At 47.7% G+C, this 22020-nt stretch overlaps 1 protein-coding gene across 25 annotated transcripts in view; it reads right to left on the bottom strand.

The window, feature by feature from the left end:
- Window positions 1-22020, bottom strand: part of LOC140491556 (RNA-binding protein Musashi homolog 2) — a 573466-nt gene that overhangs the window by 170039 nt on the left and 381407 nt on the right. For all 25 annotated transcript variants that reach the window (XM_072589910.1, XM_072589909.1, XM_072589920.1 and 22 more), the window contains exon 9: window positions 19779-19893. In XM_072589910.1, coding sequence (XP_072446011.1) covers window positions 19779-19893 — 115 coding nt within the window. The remainder of the gene's footprint in view (window positions 1-19778; window positions 19894-22020) is intronic.

Here is a 22020-nt window from a genome sequence, read left to right as displayed (position 1 = left end):
TGCTCTATTTCACCCAATCGGCATATCTTTGTGTGTTTATTCAGCTTCTATTTAAAATGCCTCAACGCTGTTCGTGTCAAAGCCCCCCACTGGGAGCAGAGGTGTGTGTGTGTGCATGTGTGTGAGGGGTTGTTAAGTGGAGGAGAATACTGGAAATGACACTTGATTATTAGTCCAGAGGCCCAAGCTAATACTCTAAGTAATGATAAAGTTGCCAAAGTCCAACCAGACCTGAGGACTGCTCTCACATTAGAGACAGTGAGTTTAACCTGAGGGTCACTACATCTCAGATGAAGAAAATGGTTGAGAAGGAGAGCCCTTCATGGTAACCTCAGCTGGTGTGGGAATTGAACCCACGCCACTGGCATCACAAACCAACTATCCAGCCTACTGAGCTAACTGACCCCTCTACAACACAGGTCACTCAATGCAAATCTGAAATTGCAAGCTAATCTCCATAACGGTGACTGTGAGGCCATCATCAATTGTCGTTTTCAAAAAAAAAATTGGCTCACTCAAGTCCTTTGGTGGTAGAGATCTACCATCTTTACCCAGTCTGGCCTACAAGTGACTCCAGACCCACTCTTTACTGGGCCATTTAAGAGGGTAGTTATCAGTGCAAGAATAATCAGGGACAGCCAATGAATATCTGGCTTTCCAGTGATGCCTACATCCGTGAAAGAATAAACTGAAACCCCTCTCCCAATAAAAGGAGTTCCTGCTGTTACTCTGAATTTCCTCATATCTTGTAAGTCCAGACTCCCAAACCCTTGCATTAATGACACTGTTGAGTCACAGCTCACAGAGTATTGACAAAGTTATACCCCCTCTTGGGGGGGGGGGGGGGGGGTCTCTGTTCAACTTTGAAAGATGGGTGCTAAATGTTCCACACCACAGAGCACTGACAGAGCAATGGCAAGTCGCCGTACCAAGGGGAGAAAGGTGACATCTCACTGCTAGCAAGATTTAGCAGATGAACACTTAACACATTAAAGTGTGTGTTTCTTGGTGAGTTATTTTAATGGAAGCAAAGCCTCACAATCAGACTAACACCTCGTTAGAACAGCATACTGAGAATTACTTGCTGACCTACATTGCCGTCTGGTCTGGCAACAATTTGATTTGGAAATTCTCAGCCTTGTTTTCAAATCCCTCCTTACCTCTCTAACCTCCTCGAGCCCTCAGAGATCACAGCCCTTCCGATATCAGTGCCAGCCGACCTACACTGACTCTGGTTTGAGCAATGTCGTGTATTGGTTTTAAAATTCTCACTCTTGTTTTCAAATCCCTCCATGCCTTCGCCCTCCACTCCTTCCAGATCTGCACAACCCTTTGTGATATTAATGTCTGGTCTCCTCTGATCTGTTGATTTTCAGTGTCTGTCATACCTTCAACTACCAAGGGCCTGACCTCAGCCCTTCAATCCATAAATCTCAATTCCACTTCTTTAAAACACACTTTATAACCGAACCTTGTTCGATCAGGCTTGGGTCCTAACACCTTCTTAGGTGGCTCAGCATTGTATGTTTGCTAACGAGGCTCCTGTGAAACAAAATTCCACTATGTCAAAGGCACTATGCAAATGCAAACTGCTGTTGTTTTTGAACAAGGAGGAAGGGAAAACCTGTGCTCCAGGACAAATCAACCCTAGCCCCAACCTAACTCATCAATCAACCCTAACCCCAACTTAACTCATCAATGAATCAACCCTAAACCCAACCTAACTCAATCAACCAACCCTAACTAGGAGAAAGTGAGGACTGCAGATGCTGGAAATCAGAGCTGAAAATGTGTTGCTGGAAAAGCGCAGGTCAGGCAGCATCCAAGGAGCAGGAGAATCGACGTTTCGGGCATGAGCCCTTCTTCAGGAATGAGGAAAGTGTGCCAAGCAGGCTAAGATAAAAGGTAGGGAGGAGGGACTTGGGGGAAGGGCATTGGAAATGCGATAGGTGGAAGGAGGTCAAGGTGAGGGTGATAGGCCAGAGTGGGGGTGGGGGCGGAGAGGTCAGGAAGAAGATTGCAGGTTAGGAAGGTGGTGCTGAGTTCGAGGGTTGGGACTGAGACAAGGTGGGGGGAGGGGAAATCAGGAAACTGGAGAAATCTGAGTTTATCCCTTGTGGTTGGAGGGTTCCTAGGCGGAAGATGAGGCGCTCTTCCTCCAACTGTCGTGTTGCTATGGTCTGGCGATGGAGGAGTCCAAGGACCTGCATGTCCTTGGTGGAGTGGGAGGGGGAGTTGAAGTGTTGAGCCATGGGGTGGTTGGGTTGGTTGCTGCGGGTGTCCCAGAGGTGTTCTCTGAAAAATTCCGCAAGTAGGCGGCCTGTCTCCCCAATATAGAGGAGACCACATCGGTTGCAGCGGATGCAGTAAATGATGTGTGTGGAGGTGCAGGTGAATTTGTGGCGGATATGGAAGTGTCCCTTGGGACCTTGGAGGGAAGTAAGGGGGGAGGTGTGGGCGCAAGTTTTGCATTTCTTGCGGTTGCAGGGGAAGGTGCCGGGAGTGGAGGTTGGGTTGGTGGGGGGTGTGTACCTGACGGAGTCACGGAGGCAGTGGTCTTTTCGGAACGCTGATAGGGGAGGGGAGGGAAATATATCCCTGGTGGTGGGGTCCGTTTGGAGGTGGCAGAAATGACGACGGATGATACGATGTATATGGAGGTTGGTGGGTTGGTAGGTGAGGACCAGTGGGGTTCTGTCCTGGTGGCGAATGGAGGGGTGAGGCTCAAGGGCGGAGGAGCGGGAAGTGGAGGAGATGCGGTGGAGGGCATCGTCGATCACGTCTGGGGGGATATTGCGGTCTTTGAAGAGGCCATCTGGGTTGTTCGGTATTGGAACTGGTCCTCCTGGGAGCAGATGCGGCGGAGACGAAGGAATTGGGAATATGGGATGGCGTTTTTACAGGGGACAGGGTGGGAGGAGGTGTAGTCTAGGTAGCTGTGGGAGTCGGTCGGTTTATAGTAAATGTCCATGTTGATTCGGTCGCCCGAGATAAAAATGGAGGGGTCTAGGAAGGGGAGGGAGGAGTCTGAGATGGTCCAGGTAAATTTGAGGTCGGGGTGGAAGGTGTAAAGTGGATGAACTGTTCAATCTCCACGTGGGAGCACGAGGCAGCGCCGATACAGTCATCGATGTAGCGGAGGAAAAGGTGGGGGGTGGTGCCTGTGTAGCTGCGGAAGATGGACTGTTCCACATATCCGACGAAGAGGCTGGGCATAGCTGGGGCCCATGCGGGTGCCCATGGCTACTCCTTTGGTTTGGAGGAAATGGGAGGATTGGAAAGAGAAGTTGTTCAGGGTGAGGACCAGTTCAGTCAGTCGAAGGAGGGTGTCAGTGGAAGGGTACTGGTTGGGTCGGCAGGAGAGGAAGAAGCGGAGGGCTTTGAGGCCTTCGTGATGGGGGATGGAGGTGTACAGGGACTGGATGTCCATGGTGAAGATAAGGCGTTGGGGACCGGGGAAGAGAAAATCATGGAGGTGGTGGAGGGTGTGGGTGGTGTCCGAATGTAGGTGGGGAGTTCTTGATCTAAGGAGGACAGGACCGTGTCGAGGTATGCAGAGATGAGTTCGGTGGGAAAGGAGCAGGCTGAGACAATGGGTCGGCCGGGACAGTCAGGTTTGTGGATTTTGGGCAAGAGGTAGAAACGGGTGGTGTGGGGTTGTGGGACTATGAGGTTGGAGGCGGTGGATAGGAGATCCCCTTCCACCTATCACATTTCCCATGCCCTTCCCCCCAACCTTTTATCTTAGCCTGCTTGGCACACTTTCCTCATTCCAGAAGGGCTCATGCCTGAAATGTCGATTCTCCTGCTCCTTGGATGCTGCCTGACCTGCTGTGCTTTTCCAGCAACACGTTTTCAGCAATCAACCCTAACCCCAACTTAACTCATCAATGAATCAACCCTAACCGCAACCTAACTCAATCAACCAACCCTAACCCTGACCTAACTCAATCAACCAACCCTAACCCCAACCTAACTTATCAATTAACCCTAACCCCAACCTAACTCATCAATTAACCCTATCCCTGACCTAACTCATTAAGGCGCCTTGGATAACAGAATTGTATGGCTGTACAGCACGGAAATAGACCCCTCTATCCAAGCCGACCAGATATCCTAAACTAATCTAGTCCAATTTGCCAAGCATTTGGCCCATCTCTGTCTAAACTCTTTTTATTCATATACCCATCCAGTTGCCTTTCAAATGTTGTAATTGTACCAGTCTCCACCATTTCCTCTGGCAGCTCATTGCATACACGCACCACCCTCTGCGTGAAAAAGTTGCCCCTTAGACCCTTTTAAATCTTTCACCTCTCATCCTAAATTTATGCTCCCCTGTTCTGGGCTCCCCGACCCCAGGGAAAAGTCTTTGTCTATTTATCATATCCATGCTCCTCATGATTTTATAAAATTTTATAAGGTCACCCCTCAGCCTCTGACACTCCAGAGAAAACAGCCCCAGCCTATTCAGCCTCTCCTTGTAGCTCAAACCCTCCATCCCTGGCAACATCCTTGTAAATCTTTTCTCAACTCTTTCAGGTTTCACAACATCTTTCCTGTAGCGGGGAGACCAGAATTCATCTTCCAAATCTGCAACCTCTACCAGTGTGGGAGAAAAAGCAGAAGGACGCGGGTAACAGGTCCACAGGAATACTGCCATTTGCAACTTCCCCTCCAATTTTTACTTATTCATCCACAGGACATGGACATCGCTGACTGGGACAGAATATACTTCCCATCCCCAGGGGTGGTTCAAGTGAACACCTCACTCCCTCCTGCAGGGTAATTGTGGATGAGCAGTAAGAGCTGGCCCAGCCAGTGATGCCCACGCCCCATGAAGAATTGGAAGATTGAATGTGGAGGGATGGTAACTCAGTAGCTCTCTGAGGACACAGAGCCACGTCGCTGGTTTTAGCTACATTGGGCAGCTTAATGAACAGCAGTGCGTAAAGATTAAAGACCAAAGACTGAATCATTTGGCTCACACCTACGCACCAGACCTTTATGGCCCCTGCTTGCAGAGATTGAGCTGATTTTGCCAAACTGACCAACAATAAAACCTTGCATAGAGACAGGATGTGGAGATGCTGGTGTTGGACTGGGGTGGACAAAGTTAAAAATCACAGAACACCAGGTTATAGTCCACAGGTTTAATTGGAAGCACTAGCTTTCAGAGTGCTGCTCCTTCATCGGGTGGTTGTGGAGGGCTCAATTTTCCAATGTATAATTTCAGTTATATCACACTGTAAACTTTTGCTATAAATTCTGTGTCTTACAATTGTGTCCTTCCACAACCACCTGATGAAGGAGCATCGCTCCGAAAGCTAGTGCTTCCAATTAAACCTGTTGGACTATAACCTGGTGTTGTGGGATTTTTTTAACTTTGCATTGAGACAGCACCTTTTACAATCTCTGGATGTCACTTCCTAGCCAACCAAACACTTCTTTCCGAGTTTGTCACTGTCACAACGCTGGATCTGTGGGGCTTTGTTCGTTTATAAGGGTAAATAGGGCTGTATTGACCAGATTAGCCACACTGTGCCTTTAATTATAGTTTACTTGTTCAGTGTGGAATAGAGTTTCACAGCTCGATCACAGCTCGTTCTGTTCCATGTCGAAACACCAGACTAAGACGATTAAAGCTCCAGCACTGTTAATCTGTTTGTGTTTACAAAGCAAATATCTGGCACCTTCTAACTGAAACTCACAGTAGGTTGCAGGCTGAGTGTGCTTGTTCTCCCTCTCTCTGTCTATCTGCATTCGGATGTTCCACCCCCTGTTCACCAGAGTCCTGAAGATTAAAGACCAAAGACTGAATCATTTGGCTCACACCTACGCACCAGACTTTAATGGCCCCTGCTTGCAGAGAATGAGCTGATTTTGCCAAACTGACCAACAACAAAACCTTGCATACAGACATGATGTGGAGATGCCGGTGTTGGACTGGGGTGGACAAAGTTTGCGCTCTGCCCTCTGTCTTTGGTGCCTGTTTATTTGATCGCTGTTTACCAGGTCCTGTGCCCTTCCCTCCATTCAGACCTGTGCTCTGCTTCTCCTCATCTGCCCCAAGTTCAGGCAGGAGGACACCGACTGAAGGCCATTGGAGCATCATCACCCCCAAGTCCCCATCTGAGACACACACCAACTCCACTTATAGAGAGAACAATTTCTGATGCAGAGTCCTGGGGTCAAAATTCTGCAACATGAGAGTACGAGGGACAGAGCCAGCAGGAGAGATAGTGTGAGGGAGTGTGTGTGTGGGGGAGATAACGTATGGGGGTGAGCACGAAGGGAAAAGAGCGTGAGGGGGAGAGCGCACAAGGGGGACAGCACACAAGGAGGAGAGAGTGAGTGGGGGAGAGAGCGAGCCAAGTGGCAAGAAAGAGCAAGGAGGGGGAAGAGTGTGAGGGGGAGAGAGCACGAAAGGGACAGCGGGAGAGGGTGAGCCGGTGTGGGTGGGGAAAAGAGAGTCGGGGGGGGGGGGGGGAAGTGCAAGAGGGAGGGAGAGAGTGAGGAGGGATAGAGAGAGCTTGAGGAGGAGAAGAGTGCGGGGGGGGGCAAGAGAGCACAAGGGGGAAAGAGTGCGAGGAGGGAGAGAGCGCGAGTGAGGAGGGGTAGAGAGAGTACGAGGGGGAGACAGCACGAGGGGGACAGGGTGCAAGAGGGAGAGAGTGCGAGGAGGGGGTAGAGAGAGGATGAGGGGGAGGGATGGCAAGGGGGCAAGAGTGCAAGGAGGTAAGAACATGAGGTGGTGAGGGCATGAAGGGGGTGAGGACAAGAGGGGGAGAGAACGTGAGAGGTAGAAAGTACAAAGGTAGAGAGTATGGGTGAGGTAGTGAGGAGGAGAGAATGAGAGAATGGCGGGGAGAGTATGAGGGGGTGCATGCATCTGAGTGAGACAGTGCGCAAGGGAGAGTGGGTGAGAGAGCGTGCACGAGGGACCGAGTGTACGTGCAAGAGCATGTGTCTGCAAGCGAGAGTGTGGGAGAGTCTGTCACAGGAAACAATGATCCAAGTCATTATTTAGACAATCCAATTTTACTCTTGTTTTATATTTCACTGCTCAAATCCCCTTGCCAAGGTCTTGTTTTCTGTGATTTAACAAGTTGTTTAGACAACGTGGGTCAATAAAAGAAATTGGTTACTGGCTTGATGCAGTCAGACTGATGTTGTGTCTGAAAAATGATTTTAGTGCTTTAGGCTGAAGCTGTCTTTGAGTGTTTAAGGCAGCACCCATAAGCACACATCACAACGAAAGCTGTTACCAGTGGCAGAGACATTTCTACTGGCAACCTTATTGCACAGATCTTTTAACAGGGTAATATCAACCTCATCTCACTGCCACTTAAATTGAGATTTATTTTAAACTTGTTAACACCACCAAAACAGCAAGAGAGGAATCTGACACAAGCTACTTTAGCACTGGTTCAAGAACATCAGCAATCATTTTGTTTTGCTAACTGATTGCAATTTTACTTGAAAGTGAAAAAGAAAACACATTAAACTTTGCCTGAGAGCGTGGAGGGAAGGGCAGGGAAAAGAAAAGGCAATGTGAGTGAATGAACTCAGAGAGAGAGAGAGCTGGAGAAGAGAGCTAGAAACACGAAGCAATCCAGAGAGATGGGGATAGCGAGGATAATGATCGAGAGGAACATTAGAACAGGTGCTATTTTTAGCAGACTGGTTAATACAGCTCCATCAAATTCCTGTGATTAGAAAAGACATTTGAACAACTTGTTAAAATAGTGCATGTCAAGAATTTGTTGAGTAGTGGGGGGGGGGGGGGGGGGGGGGGGTGCAGAAAATTGGCAGGTCGACCAACCTAATCCCAGGAGGTAAAATAAATATTAAAGGAAGATGGTGCTGGTGGAAGAGAGGAGGGAATAACCAGGTAGGTGAAAAAGGGCAGAAAGAGATAAAACAGAAAGAATAAAGAGATATCAGAAAGGAATAATCGGGGGTGGGGGGGGTGGGGGCGCAATAGCAGATACAGTATAAGGGGGTAGAGCACAAGGAATGAAGCAACAGGTACACAGGGTGAGAGATAAGGAGAAGGAAGGCAAGTGAGAGGGCAGGAGAGGAAGTGAGAGAAGACAGATGGCAGGTGCAGCAAGCAACTAGAAAGGCACATATCGCGGGCTTTTCTTGGAAGAGGGTCAGGGTCCTGCACTGAAGCTGCTGCATGTAGTTCAAGCCTCAGTGAGGCTTCACCTGGAGTACCGTGCACAGTTTTGTTCTCTTTGCATATTTACAAAGAGGGAGTGCAACAAATATTCAGCAGATTGATTCCTGGGATGGTGGGTCTGTGCTCTCGGGAAAGATTGAGGAGCTGGCTCTGTAGTCACTACCATTGAGAAGAATGTGAGGTGATCTCATTGAAGTATGTAAATTTCTCACAAGGCTAGATGCAGGAAGGGTGTCTCTCCTAAAGGCAGGGGTTTGTGAATACGAAGGGACGCAGTCTCGGAATAAAACACAGGACATTCAGGATTGAGGTGAGGAGGAAATTCCTGAATCTTTGAGAATTCTCTGTTCCAAGGCAGTGGAAGCTCAGCTGTTGAGTGTTCTCAGGACAGATTAGATTAGATTAGATTAGATGAGATTACTTACAGTGTGGAAACAGGCCCTTCGGCCCAACAAGTCCACACCGCCCCGCCGAAGCGTAACCCACCCATACCCCTACATCTACATCTACCCCTTACCTAACACTACGGGCAATTTAGCATGGCCAATTCACCTGACCTGCACATCTTTGGAGTGTGGGAGGAAACCGGAGCACCCGGAGGAAACCCACGCAGACACGGGGAGAACGTGCAAACTCCACACAGTCAGTCGCCTGAGGCGGGAATTGAACCCGGGTCTCTGGCGCTGTGAGGCAGCAGTGCTAACCACTGTGCCACCGTGCTGCCCACAGGATTGATAGATTTCTGGACATTAGCTACATCAAAGGATATGGGGATAGTTTGGAAAGTGGTGCTGAGCTGGATGAAAAGCCGTGAGCTGGCTGAAAGGCAGTGCAGGCTCGAGGGGCTGAATGGCCTCCTCTTGTTCCCAATTTCCTGTGTCCCTGTGACAGTTAGAGATAGGTGAGTGATAAAGAGAAAATGAAAGAGGGAGAAAAAAAAAACTGAAGACAGATGAATAAGTGAGAGATGCAGAGAAACCAAACACAATAATTATAATGCAGTAGAAGGAGAGAGATGAACAAGTCAAAATTAATCTGATTTAATACAAGACTTGGGAGAGACACAAGGTGACTTTTTCCTGTGTTTCTTGATGTTAGGAGAAGCTGGACAGTAAAAACCAACTACCTTGCAGCTATCCTGGCTGAGAAAGTGATTTAAGGACATTCACATCTAACACTTTAATAAGTGAAATATTATTGTCTTTCTGCTTATTAGTATTTAATGTGTTGAATGTAGACTGTTGACCTGTGAGTGTACAGCAGGGATGGCTGAAATTACTTTTATAGCTGTGGGGTCTGTAGTGGGACGATGATGAACGGGAAGGTGCAGCAGGTTAAGGCAAGAATTGTGCATGATGGGGAAACGAGAAGCAGAGGCAGAAAATGCTTTCACCATTTCTCAACAACCGTCATAGGTCAAGCCAAGTCTGACTGAGGAGATGATTGCACATGTTATATTTTGGGGCTAGGTCACTAGTTTTTATATTTTTTTTGTACACTGTATTAAAATATCTGCTCCAGGTTTCCAACTCACATTTCCAACTCCTCCCCCTGCTTTGTTGACTTGTTGCTTTAACAACCCCCATCGCCACCACCCACCAAGTCACACACCCATCTTAACCAATCAAACACAGTGAACATCACTGAAGGTGAACTCACATGGTCAATCATTACAGTGACTGAAACGACGACAGAAATTGCTGGAGAAACTCAGCAGGTCTGGCTGATTCCGGGGAGAGAGAAAGCAGAGTCAATGTTTCGAGACTAGTGACCCTTCTTCAGATCAGAAGAAAGGTTCTAAAGAAAGGGGGTCACTGATCTGAATTGTTAGCTTTGTTTTCTGTCCACAGGTGTTTCCAGGCCTGCTGAGTTTCTCCAGCAATTTCTGGATTTTTTTCCTCTTCAGAACTCCAGCATCGTTGCTTTATTATGGAATAATTGAACACTACGGGGATAATCTGCAATGTTCCCCAACCTTTGCAGAGTGACGTCAGTCGGACTACAGGGCAGACCCGACCCCCACCCCGTGCTGGGTGCGCAAGAGTCTAGGGAAAGGATTTACGCAGAGCATGAGTCTTCGACAGAGACAGATGGAACAGCCTGATGACCATGATTTTACAGAGTGGCACAAGAGGATGGGGTGAGGAGAGCCTGGTGCCTGTGGACTGATACCCCAGCACTGTTCAGGGAGAAGGGGGTCCAGTGGAGTCAACACAGTGGGCTCGATGAGAGGATGCAGGTACTAAAACTCATCCTTTACCCTTGATTCACATCACTGTCTTTCATCCATTCCCTGTGCGGTTAAGATATTAACAGTCCTCCCAAAGTAATTTCAAGCTGTTTCAGGATCCCACATGTCTATTACACACAGAGGCAACCCACAAGCTCGGAGCTGTAATTCAAAATCCCTCACCTTTCTGTGCGAGTTGTCAAACCGAAGACATCTGTAAATGTGACAACTGAGCCCTGGCAAATTGCACCCTGCTCAAATTACTTTCTAGCTGCCTCTCACTGAACCTTGTGGAACTAATGTGAACTTAAAGTGGACTTGCTTTTCCTCTGAGACAGTGCTGCCAGAAAAGACTGAGCTAAGCAGTTTATACCAAGCCCAGTTAGGAATCCAGCAATATGGGGATGTCACTGTGCCCCCCCCACCCCCCCCACAAACCTGTACATTTACTCAGTCATCACCACTCCCTCGCTTAACTACATCTTACATGTGGAATCTGCAACCTGAAATCTGATAAATTTCAATAAGGTGGGCAAAGGAAAGTTGTTCCCTTTAGGTGACGGTGCAGGAACAAGGGGGTAAAGTTCGGAGTAGGGGTCACCCGACTTGAAACGTTGACTTTGATCTCTCTCCCCGGATGCTGCCAGACCTACTGAGCTTTTCCATCAACTTCTGTTTTTGTTTCTGATTTCCAGCATCAGCAGCTCTCTCGGTCTTTACAAAAGGTTTAATCTGTTGAATATGTGGGAATGAGGGGAAGGACCTTTTTTTTTACAGAGCGATTGGGAGGGAATAGCCAAAGTTTTTTCCTTGGGGTAGGAAAGTCCATTACTAGAGGGCATAGGTTTAGGGTGAGAGGGGAAAGATATAAAATGGACCTAAGGGGCAACTTTTTCACACAGAGGGTGGTGTGTTTATGGAATGAGCTGCCAGGGGAAGTGGTAGAGGCTGGTACAAATACAGTATTTAAAAGGCATCTGGATGGGTACATAAATAGGATGGGTTTAGAGGGATAAGGGCCACATGCTGGCAAATGGGACTAAATTAATTTCGGATATCTGGTCGGAACGGACAAGTTGGACCGAGGGTTCTGTTTCCGTGCTGTACAACTCATGACTCTGTAAGTGAACTCGCTGCCTATGATGCTGGTGGAAGTGGAGACCATCAATGAGTTTAGATTGGACTTGCTCTTGAGGGATGTGAACCTGCAGGATTACAGAGATGGAGCTGCCTGCACTCAATGGGACGAATAGCCTCCCTCTGTGCCAATGCAACTGGAAGACATTTAATTCCCTTCTCTCACAGCTTTGAAATTTTCCATTTTGACTTCCAGCCTAACCCTCCACAGCCGCGTGAGGGAGGGTGTTCCGGATTTCCAGTATTTGGCCTGCAAAGAAACGAAACACCAGATCCCACTGCTGAACGGGATGAACTTTGATTTAAAGATTCTTCTCCCTTGCTCCAGACTCCCTGCTCCTGCCCCACTGAAGAAAATAGCTCTCCGCGCCCCCCATTAGAATCTATCGTTCACCTTAAACACCTCAGTTCAATCTCCCATCGACCTTGCGTTCTCTAGGAATCCCGAGCCAGGCCCACACAACCTGTTCTCAGTATGTATTGGGGATCAAGGGTTACGGGGAAGAAGGCAGGAGAATGGGGTTCAGAAACACATCAGCCTGTGTGGTGTTTGCATGTTCTTCCCATGTCTGCATGGGTTTCCTCTGGATGCTCCGGTTTCCTCTCACAGTCCAAACATGTGCAGGTTGGGGTGGACTGGCCACTGCTAAATTGCCCAAAATGTTCAGGGATGTACAGACTAGGTGGTTTAGCCATGGGAAATACAGGAATAGGGTTGGGTCTAGGTGTGATGCTCTTTGGAGGGTCATTGAGAACTGAATGAGCCAAATGGCCTACTTGAAGCACTGAAGGGATTCTATGATTGAATAGCAGAGCACGCTCGATGGGCCAAATGGTCTAATTCTGCACCTATATCTTATCGCCTTTTGGTAACCCTCTCACTAACACTGCAGGGTTAGTTGATCTTGTGATGATGCTGTCTCTTTAAAAAAGTTACTCTGTCCTTGGTTTTTCTGAAGAGAGGTTGTAAATGCAGAGGTGCTGAAGAGGCTAGAGTATAACAGTTTTACAATGGAAGGGGAATGGCCAGTTCTCCCAGTTCAGGATTTTTCTAATTTATTATTAGCTGTAGCAGTCACAAGACGGTTTCAGTACCAGACGCATTGCAAACTTCAGTAAATGATTCCTAACTGACTTTCTCCGAAATCTCTCTCTGGATGTTGTTCCCTCCTGCCTGCAAAAATCTGTGTTTGAATTTACCATTTTGCCATGGGGCGTGTTAATGGGATGTCACACATTGGAACAGTTAATTGGTTACGTTTTGCAATTGGGTCGGTTAAGTTTTCCAATAGCTAAGTTACTCTAAATTCTGTTTTCTTTTGTTTGTATTTCATCTGTAGTGTTTAAATAAATTCTGTTTCGCTTAAAGCCGAGTGGTTTGACCAGCTGCATCACACCTGGAATATCCACTGCACATCTACCTTTGAAATAAGAAAATATTAGGGTCTAGGCTACCTTCTTGAAATATTCGAGGGGGGTCTGGCCTTGTCTAAAGCAGTCTATACCTTTGACCATGACTCCCCCACTGCGCTCCCCCAATTCCCTAACCCACTTCTTCCACACCTGTAGATTCAGGTTCTAGAACTTGTGCTGACATCCCACCAGCCAGTATCTCTGGGTCAGTCCATGAGCCAATGGGAATTATGGGAGGCAGGTGGAGTGCAGACCACCCTCAAATGGAGTAGAATACTCCCTCTTCCAGTACCAGATAAACACTCCCTGGCGGACTCTGGGAGGGGTTTGGAGTGACACAGGGAGGGTGGCAGCGACACTGGAGGGTTTACCAAAATCTGGGATCCTCCTGCCTCAGAGCTCTCAAAGGGAGCACATGCTGGGGGGGGGGGGGGGGGGGGGGGGGAGGGGGGGTCGTACAGAGCATGTCTCTGCAACCATCACTTAAGATCCCAGATATATCAGAAGCTACAGAGGGGTTGGAGAAATCAACAACCTTCAACAGGCTACAGATGCTGGACGTCAAGAAAATACTTGACAATTGGGGTCAATAAAGATTTTGTGAAGCTTGTGGCACATGGCAAACACGGTTTAGGAACGGATCAGCGGTGATCTAGCTGTGTGGCACTGCGGCTCCGTGCAGACTGAGAGCCCCCACTTTAAGCCGTGACACAAGTTTGTTCCCGCCTGGTGGCAGCAAGGGGTGAAAGGTCAATACAGCAACCACGGCAACAGCCCTCTCCTTCATCTCCTGTTGCACAATTTTCTTTGGGTCAGGGAGGCGAGGCTTAACATTTCTAACATAACATTGCTTCAATTTTCCTGTTCATTTGTCGCGATAATGCCTGACTCCACTCCAGTGAGTCTGAGGTGGGACCCGAGGGGACAAATTGGCCTCAAAGATCAGCAGCACATTAACACCAGGATGCTTCATCATGAGCCAAATCATGGCTTGCAATGACCTCTGCGCCACTTCCATTAGCCACCTTTCTGATCTCCATCCCCTCTTTTGGCGTCAAGCCATTGATTTTTTCCTGCTCCAGTTCTTTCAGAGAACAGTCAATCTCACAGTAATTAACTTCCCTGATGCAAAACGCACTCAGGGAAGAGCTGAGCCGAGAGATCTTCGCGTCCGACTGTCCTTGGGAGCCATATGCTGGATGGGAAAGGGTGGTGGGGTAGGGGGTGAAGTGGAGGAAGGGGAGAGGGAAGAGGGTCAAAGGTCATGTTGTCTATACAAAGGTGAGGTGCGAGGGGACGGTGAAAGACTTGCGGGGGTGGGGGTTGTTTAACCTATCAGACAGCTGGGGTACAGCCTGAGTCTTACCAATTGCGAGGAATTATTTCATGCTTCAGGTAGGATTTTGAGCAATTTGAATTGTTGATGCTGTTTTCATTCAAAATTAATTTCCTCAGTAACAAAATAGGCAGCCTGCTCTTTCTCTTTCCTTTAGTTATTAAAAAAAATTCATAATTGATTTTTCATTTATCCACCCTACCTCCCGCACCCTACCCACCCAATTTAACACAATGACCTTTCACCTGTGTGTGCCCAAAATTCAATACAGCCCACTTTCACCTGTATTTTCAGTGATGCTGTTTGGAAATAAGCAATGGCCAGGGTACCCAGGGAAAAGATTCCTGTCTCTTCCAAGTAGTGCCTTGGGATTCCTACATCCACCTGAAGGGGGCAGCTCAGGCTTGGGTTTGATCCAGAGCCTCTGACAGGGCAGCCCTCCCTCAGTACTGCCCTGGAGTGTCACCCTGCCTGCACTTTGTGCTCAAAATCCATCTTATCACAGAAAGTTCACAAACTTAATGTCGCCACGTTAATCCCAAATGATCCAAGCAAAGGACAGAACCAAAATCCAGAGAAGTATTAGGTGATGCACTTGGGCAGGACGAACAAGATAAGGGAATACATGATGAACGGTAGGAGCCTGGAAACACTTGGTGCACACGTCCACTGGTCTCTGAAGGTGTTAGGTGGATGATACAGCTAAGAAGGAATATGGGATACTCATCTTTATTAGGCAAGGCATTGAGTTAAGGGACATTATGCTGGAACAGTATAAAGTATTAGTTAGGCCACTGCTAGGGAATTGCGTGCAGTTCTGGAATCCACATTCTAGGAGGGATGTGATAGCACTGGACAGGGTGCAGAGAAGATTTATCAGGATATTGCCTGGGCTGAAGAGTTTATGAAGAGGGGTGGGACAGACTGAGGCTGTTTTCATTACAGCACAGGAGACTGAGGAGGGACATGATTGAGAGGCGTATCAGTATAAGGGGCACAGATAGGGGAGACAGGAAGGAACTTTTCTCCTTGATGGAGGGATCAATGACCAGGGGGCATAGGTTGAAGATGTGGAGGGGAATGGAGAAAACATTTTTCATTCAGAGGCTGGGTGGGGATCTGGAACTCACTGCCTGTAAGGGTGGGAGATGTTGAAACCCTCACCATAGGGAAGTAGCATATAGATGTGAAACCAAGGTTCTGGAATAAGTGCTGGAAATGGGATATTTAGGTGGTTGTTTTTGACCAGCACGGATACAAAGGGCTGAAGGGCCTCTATCTCTCTGCTATGAATCTAAACTACTACTGCAACATTTTCTCACTGGATTCTGGATTCTCCCACAAGAGGAAACATCCACCCATAAGTACATCCCATTCATCTGACACCTTAAAGGCCCGACATACAAACTGAGCTCTCGAAGCAAGCCAGCAATCCCACAACTAAGACAGAGACATAGAAAAAGTAATTAAAACACTCCACTCCCTCCCCCTTACCCCAATCATTTGGAGGCTAGGCGACACACAAATGCAGGGCTGCTTCCACTTACACACCAACAAGGAAGAAGAGTAGGCCACTCGGCCCGTCGAGTCTGTTCGGCCATTCAGTAAGATCGTGGCTGATCTGATTTTAACCTTGACTCCGTGTTCCTGGATATCCCTGATAATCCTTCACCCATCTTGGTAATCAATAATCTACTGCATCTGCCTTAAAAAAACGATTATAAAATTCTACACTGAGTTCCTTTGGAGGAAGGGAATTCCAAAGACTCTCAGCCCTCTGAGGGAAAGCATGTTCCTCACCTCTGATTTGAAAGGGTGCCCTTTTATTTTTAAACTGTGATCCCGAGTTCTGGATTCTCCCTAAAAGGAAACATCCTTTTGACACACCCTGGTCAAGTTCCCTCAGAATCTATGTTGTAATTAAGTCACCTCCAGCTTCTCTAAACTACAGAGAATGTGGGCCTGGCCTGCCGACTCTTTCCTCATATGCACCTTCGAGACCAAAACTTCTCTACCTTCTTTTCACTTGTGGTGGGGCTGTACTGCACCATCTCCACCTGGATCCTATTCCCCAATCTTCACAGAATCATAGAATTCCTACAGTGTGGAAATAGGCCCTTCGGCCCAACTAGTCCACACCAACCCTCCAAATAGTATCCCACAGACCCATTCCCCTACTACGCGATATTTACCACTGACTAATGCACCTAACCTACACCTCCTTGAACACTATAGGCAATTTAGCATGGCCAATCCGCCCTAACCTGCACATCTATGGACTGTGGGAGGAAACCAGAACACCCATAGGAAACTGACACAGACATGGGGAATACGTGCAAACTCCTCACAGACAGTTGCCCGAGGCTGGAATCGAACCTGGGTCCCTGACGCTGTGAGGCAGCAGTGTTGATCACTCAGCCACCGTGCCACCCTAGTCTTGTGTTGGTCTATCAACCTCTTCCTGTTTAGCTCTGGCACTGCTGCCTCAGGAGCACAGTGTACTGCCCTCCAGCCCTCGTATGAGCCCTCAAGCCAAGGACGACAGCCTCAGTGAGCACAGAGGACTGAGCCTTGGACACTGCCACCAGGAACAATGCCCACTGCCTTCTCTTTGTCACTTTCTTTTCAATTTGCCTCAAATGAAACAAGACTGAGCAGATATCTTGGGAATTCCGGCACATTTTTGTAGTAAGTCGGATTCACGTGCAGCAGAAAATGTCGGCGATGATTTGAAAGCAATGGAGGCATTAGGAGTGTAGACAGGGAGGGCCTACTGAGCATCTGAGCCTGATTTGATTAGGGAGAATTGATTGTACATCTCAATCCAATTAGAGCCCATTTGGGAAGCCAATGAACACACCTTCTAGGTTTTGACTGCCTCTGCCAGCTTTCCTCAGTTATTTGTCAAACCTTATCAAGCTACAAAGACAGAAAGGACCAATCCTGTATTTATTATTAATAGAAACACGAAGGTTTACAGGCTAGGGGATGGTTGGGTTGAGTGGAAAGAGGGGGACAGAGGCAGGAATGAAATGTAGTTTTGTTTTTGATATGCTGTCTTTTTTGACAGACAAGGGTTAATCACAAATAAAGTGCTTCATCCAAAGCATCATGCTGGCATGGCCTAAATAAGTTCCCCATCCCTCTGCAACCCGATGTCAATGGGGGCACTCTTGGACTGAGGGCTGGAAGATCTGCTGTATTGTCAGTTCTTTGACTCTGGGACCAGTGGACCACAGCAATCACTGCCACCTCTCCCCCCCGCCCCCCCAACCCTGTGAAGCAGGTCTCTTGGCCCATCAAGTCCACACCAACCCTCCCCCAAAGAGCATTCCACCCAGACCCACCCCCATCATGTCCCTGTAAACCTGAATGACCCACCTGGCCTACACATCCCTGGACACTTTAGAAAAGCCAATCCACTTGACCTGCACATCCTTGGACCATGGGAAGAGAATATGAAAACTTCACACAGACAGTTGTCTGAGGCTGGAATCGAACCCAGGTCCCTGGCGCTGTGAGGCAGCAGTGCTAACCACTGAGCCACCATGCTGCCCCATTGAGAGTCATTTTCTGTCCGAGCTGATTTTCAGAGTTCATTGTCTCTGGTCATATGTGGAATGGGGTCTTTAGGGTGTGATTGGTGGAAGGCTGCACACCAAACTGCACATACAAAGTCAGAATGGTTCTATGCACAGACAGTGGCAATTCGGCCTTCTGTGCTCACCGTGGCTCTCCAAATCAGTAACGTACCGCATGCCATTCGCCCACCCTCTCCCTGCTGGGCCAGGGACAGAAATCATAGGCCTCACTGCTGATTCTGCCCTTGACTCCCAGACTCTCCCCATGACCCTTAACCATAAACCCCTTCCCACAAGCCCCACCCCATAAACCCCTTCCCACAAGCCCCAGCCCATAAACCCCTGCCCCCAACCCCACACAATAAATCGCTTTCCTCCAACTCCACCCCATAAACCCCTTCCTTTCGACTCGACCCCTTAAACCCCTTACCCCAAACCTACCCTTTAAACCCTCCCACAATCCTACTCCATCAACTCCTTCCCCTGGCCCCACCCCAGAACCCCTCTCAGAAACCCCATGACCCCACACCATAACTTCCTTCCCCAACACCACCACATAAACACCTCTCCCTGATCCACCCCATAAACCCTCCCCACATAAACCCTTCCCCTGTCTCCAGGGCAGCAGCCCTGCCACCTGTAGCCCTGACCCCAATGCCAGTTACTGGACCCTGATGAACCCCCCCTGCTCCAGGCCCTGACTCCCTATGACCCTGCGTATTCTTACTGATCAGAGAATAATCAAACTCCCATCACATTATCGAGTAGACCCTAACCACTCACCACAGGAAATAGTTTCTCCTCTTGTCTCCACTAAGTTTTCTAATCAAACCATTCAGGGATGTTATTACATTCTCTGGAGCAGGTGGGACTTGAACCTGGGCCACCCCGTCCAGGGGTAGAGACACTACCATTGTACTACAAAAGGGTCCTCCTGTATCCAATGATTCCTTTGCTAAATACCTTCAGTTTTTGCCTTCTGATTCTAGATCTTTCCACTAACAGAAAACAGATTTCCTCTTTCTCTGCTCTGTCACCCGTGGTGGGAGCTGACACTTCCTAAGGATGCAGAGAAGATGGTTGGACGAGGCGATGGCATTGTGGTAATGTCACTGGACTGGTAATCCAGATTACCTCTAAGATGATGTTCTGGGGCTCCAGGTTCAAATCCCACCAAGGTGGATGTTGAAATGAGAACTTGATAGCAAACAAACAAAAAGTCTGCAATTGAAATCCATGAGATCACTATCGACCATTGTTTAAAAACCACTTGGTTCACAAACATCCTTCAAGGAAGGTAATTTGCTGTCTTTCCCTGGACCGGGCCATTCCAAACTCAAGCCCACATGTGACTGCAGTCAATAAGTAAATGATGTGGAGGAGCCAGTGTTGGACTGGGGTGGACAAGGTCACAAGTCACACAACACCAGGTTATAGTCCAACAGGTTTATTTGAAATCACAAGCTTTCAGAGCACTGCTCCTTGATTATAACCTGGTGTTGTGTGACTTCTGAATAAATAAGTGAATATATCGAAAAATCAGGTCTTGTCAGAGATGCCCATATGCCACTAATGAATAAATCAGGATAAATTCAGATTAATAAACTTGAGATTTTCCCCCATCCCTAATAAATAAATTTCCAACCTTAAATATTAACCTGATTAATTTAATTCTGAAACTCGGTGAAGATTAATCAACTGCGTTCACTCCGGCTATGTTAATTAAATCATTCAACCTCTTTGCTGATTTATTCATTCAGGTTACACCTTAGCAATTCTATTAAAATCTCTTCAGAAAACCTCCAACACTCAAACCGCTCACATCCTTCCCCCGGCCCCACAACCCCCTCCCCGTCCCCACAAAATGGCAGAGTAAAAATGGAGTCAAGGCCTTACCCAGCATTCCCATTCCCAGCATAAAAGCGTCCATAGTATACGGTAATCCCCGAGCACGGCCCCGTGTTCCTGGTGGGAACATCACCTCCTTAGGCTGTGCTTTCTTACATTCTACCTGTTGAGGGAGGGCAATGCAGAGAGAGAAAAATACAGACAGAATCAGCCAAGTGTTAGAACAAAGAGCCTCATTCAGTCAGAAGGAAAACAGGCCTGACTTTACTGAGCACCTGTCCTTAAATGTCTGCTGGTGTGGCATAGTGTCAAACTAATTCTCCAAGATTTATTTATTTAAAAATCAACTTGAGGGCTGAACTGAGGCACATTTTACAACCAACTCATTCCGTGTAAGATAGTACAAAAAAAACGATAGAAAGAGCAGTTATGAATAGTAACACTGCCTATGAGACTTGGCTCTTTACATTATAAGAGTTCAAGCTTTGACAGTCATGATGGTCTGTTCAAAGAAGGTCTTGTGGAGGAGTGTGGGCAGCCACACTCACACTATTTTTTATTCCTTCTGGACCCCCAAGGTCTGTGAGTGAGTGGCAGCTGGAGGTCGAGCCAGGGAACGGCATTAGTAAGCTGGGTCACAGTCTAAGGTTATGGGGTAGGCCATTGAGAATAAGGAGAAATGTCTTCACCCAGAGAGTGGGGAGCCTGTGAAATTCCCCACCACAGAAAACGGTTGAGGTCAAAACATTGGAGCTTCCTGGGGAGTTAGATACAGTTCTTCGAGCTAAAAGGATCAGTGGGCATGGAGGGGGGACCGAGTTGGATGATCAACATTGGTCATGCTGTACAGCTGAACAGGCTTGAAGGGCCAAATGGCCTACTCCTGCCTCCATTTTGTATGTTTCTAGGAAAGCAAGGTCAGAGTAAGCAGATATTTCATTAGATATAGTTCGTAGGGCTATAGTTTTTACTATTTAAGAGCTGAATGGATTAATCTTCTCTTAGATACTTGACATATAAAGACAAAAAGCACAGAAAATAATCACTTCTGTACAAAATAAAATTCATTAGGGATCAAAGGGCCTGGGGACTGAGCTGCCATGACCATATCGGATGGGGGAGCAGGCTCGAAGGGCCGAATGGCCTACTCCTGCTCTTATTTTGTACATTTCCCATGTGTAGGCTCTCCAATCAGAGGAGCAGCTTAAAGGAAAGGACTGTGGGCAGCGCTCCTGTCCTTCTGAGCCAGAAACTGTGGACCTGGTGGACAAGGAAGGTGTTGTTTATGGAGAGGTCAAACAGTATCAACCTGAAGCTCCTTCCTACTCAGCCAGGTGATGCAGCCCCTCCCATCACCATCCAAGGTGCTGGTCTACAATAATACACGGGCAAGTGAGTGTTGCCCTAGTAACCGAGACTCGCAGAGTGAATGATAACACAGACCAGCACCAGAGTCTGTCCATCATGCAGCAGGGTTATGAAATGCCTTGGAACAGTCTACTGCCATTAAAGGGCGCGATGTAAACTCAAGCTGCTGGCTTCATTTACACCTCACTGAACAACACAGGGCGCATGTTTAAAAACATCCCATTACAAACACAGCCACAGGGATTTCCAAGAATTAACAGAAAATATGGCAAGTAGTGGATATCAGAGAAAAGGCCAATGGCGGCTTTTGAAAAGCAAAGTGATTATGCCCAACAAATGAGAAACAAGGAAGACGTTATTCACCCCCTCAAGCCTGTTCCCCCATTCAGTAAGATTGTGCTGATCACTTTCCCGCACGGTCCCCATTATCTGCCATAAGCCCTTGGTTCTGGTCTCTCTTTCAGCCAGAAGGGGAAACAGACTCTCAGTATCTAGACAGCTGTGTTCTCTAACAAGTTTCAATGAGGTTGTCTCCCATTTCTTCAAACACTGCGGTAACCTCTCATTAGGGGAGTGCTCTCTCATTCCAAGGCTTTCTCCGGACGGGATCTCAATGGGGAGGAAGTGGGTGGGAGTCTTCACAAGTAAGAATAAAACAACACCAAACGATACACCAAAAAAAACCCAGAGAAACTATTTGGCTTATTGAGCCTGTCCTAGCTTCTTCCTGATGAAGGGCTTATGCCCGAAACGTTGACTCTCCTGCTCCTCGGATGCTGCCTGACCTGCTGTGCTTTTCCAGCACCACACTCTCGACTCTAGCTTCTTCACTGGGTGACCCAACTATTGCCACTTCTGCTTATTGCTCAGTTATTAGAAATACCTCCTGGGTTCACAATGGGAAGGGTTGAAATTGATAGCT

This window comes from Chiloscyllium punctatum, chromosome 19 (assembly GCF_047496795.1).
Source record: "Chiloscyllium punctatum isolate Juve2018m chromosome 19, sChiPun1.3, whole genome shotgun sequence".
Lineage (NCBI taxonomy): Eukaryota > Metazoa > Chordata > Chondrichthyes > Orectolobiformes > Hemiscylliidae > Chiloscyllium > Chiloscyllium punctatum.
Note: the sequence above shows the minus strand (reverse complement) of the source record. Positions and strands in the feature narration are given on the sequence as shown.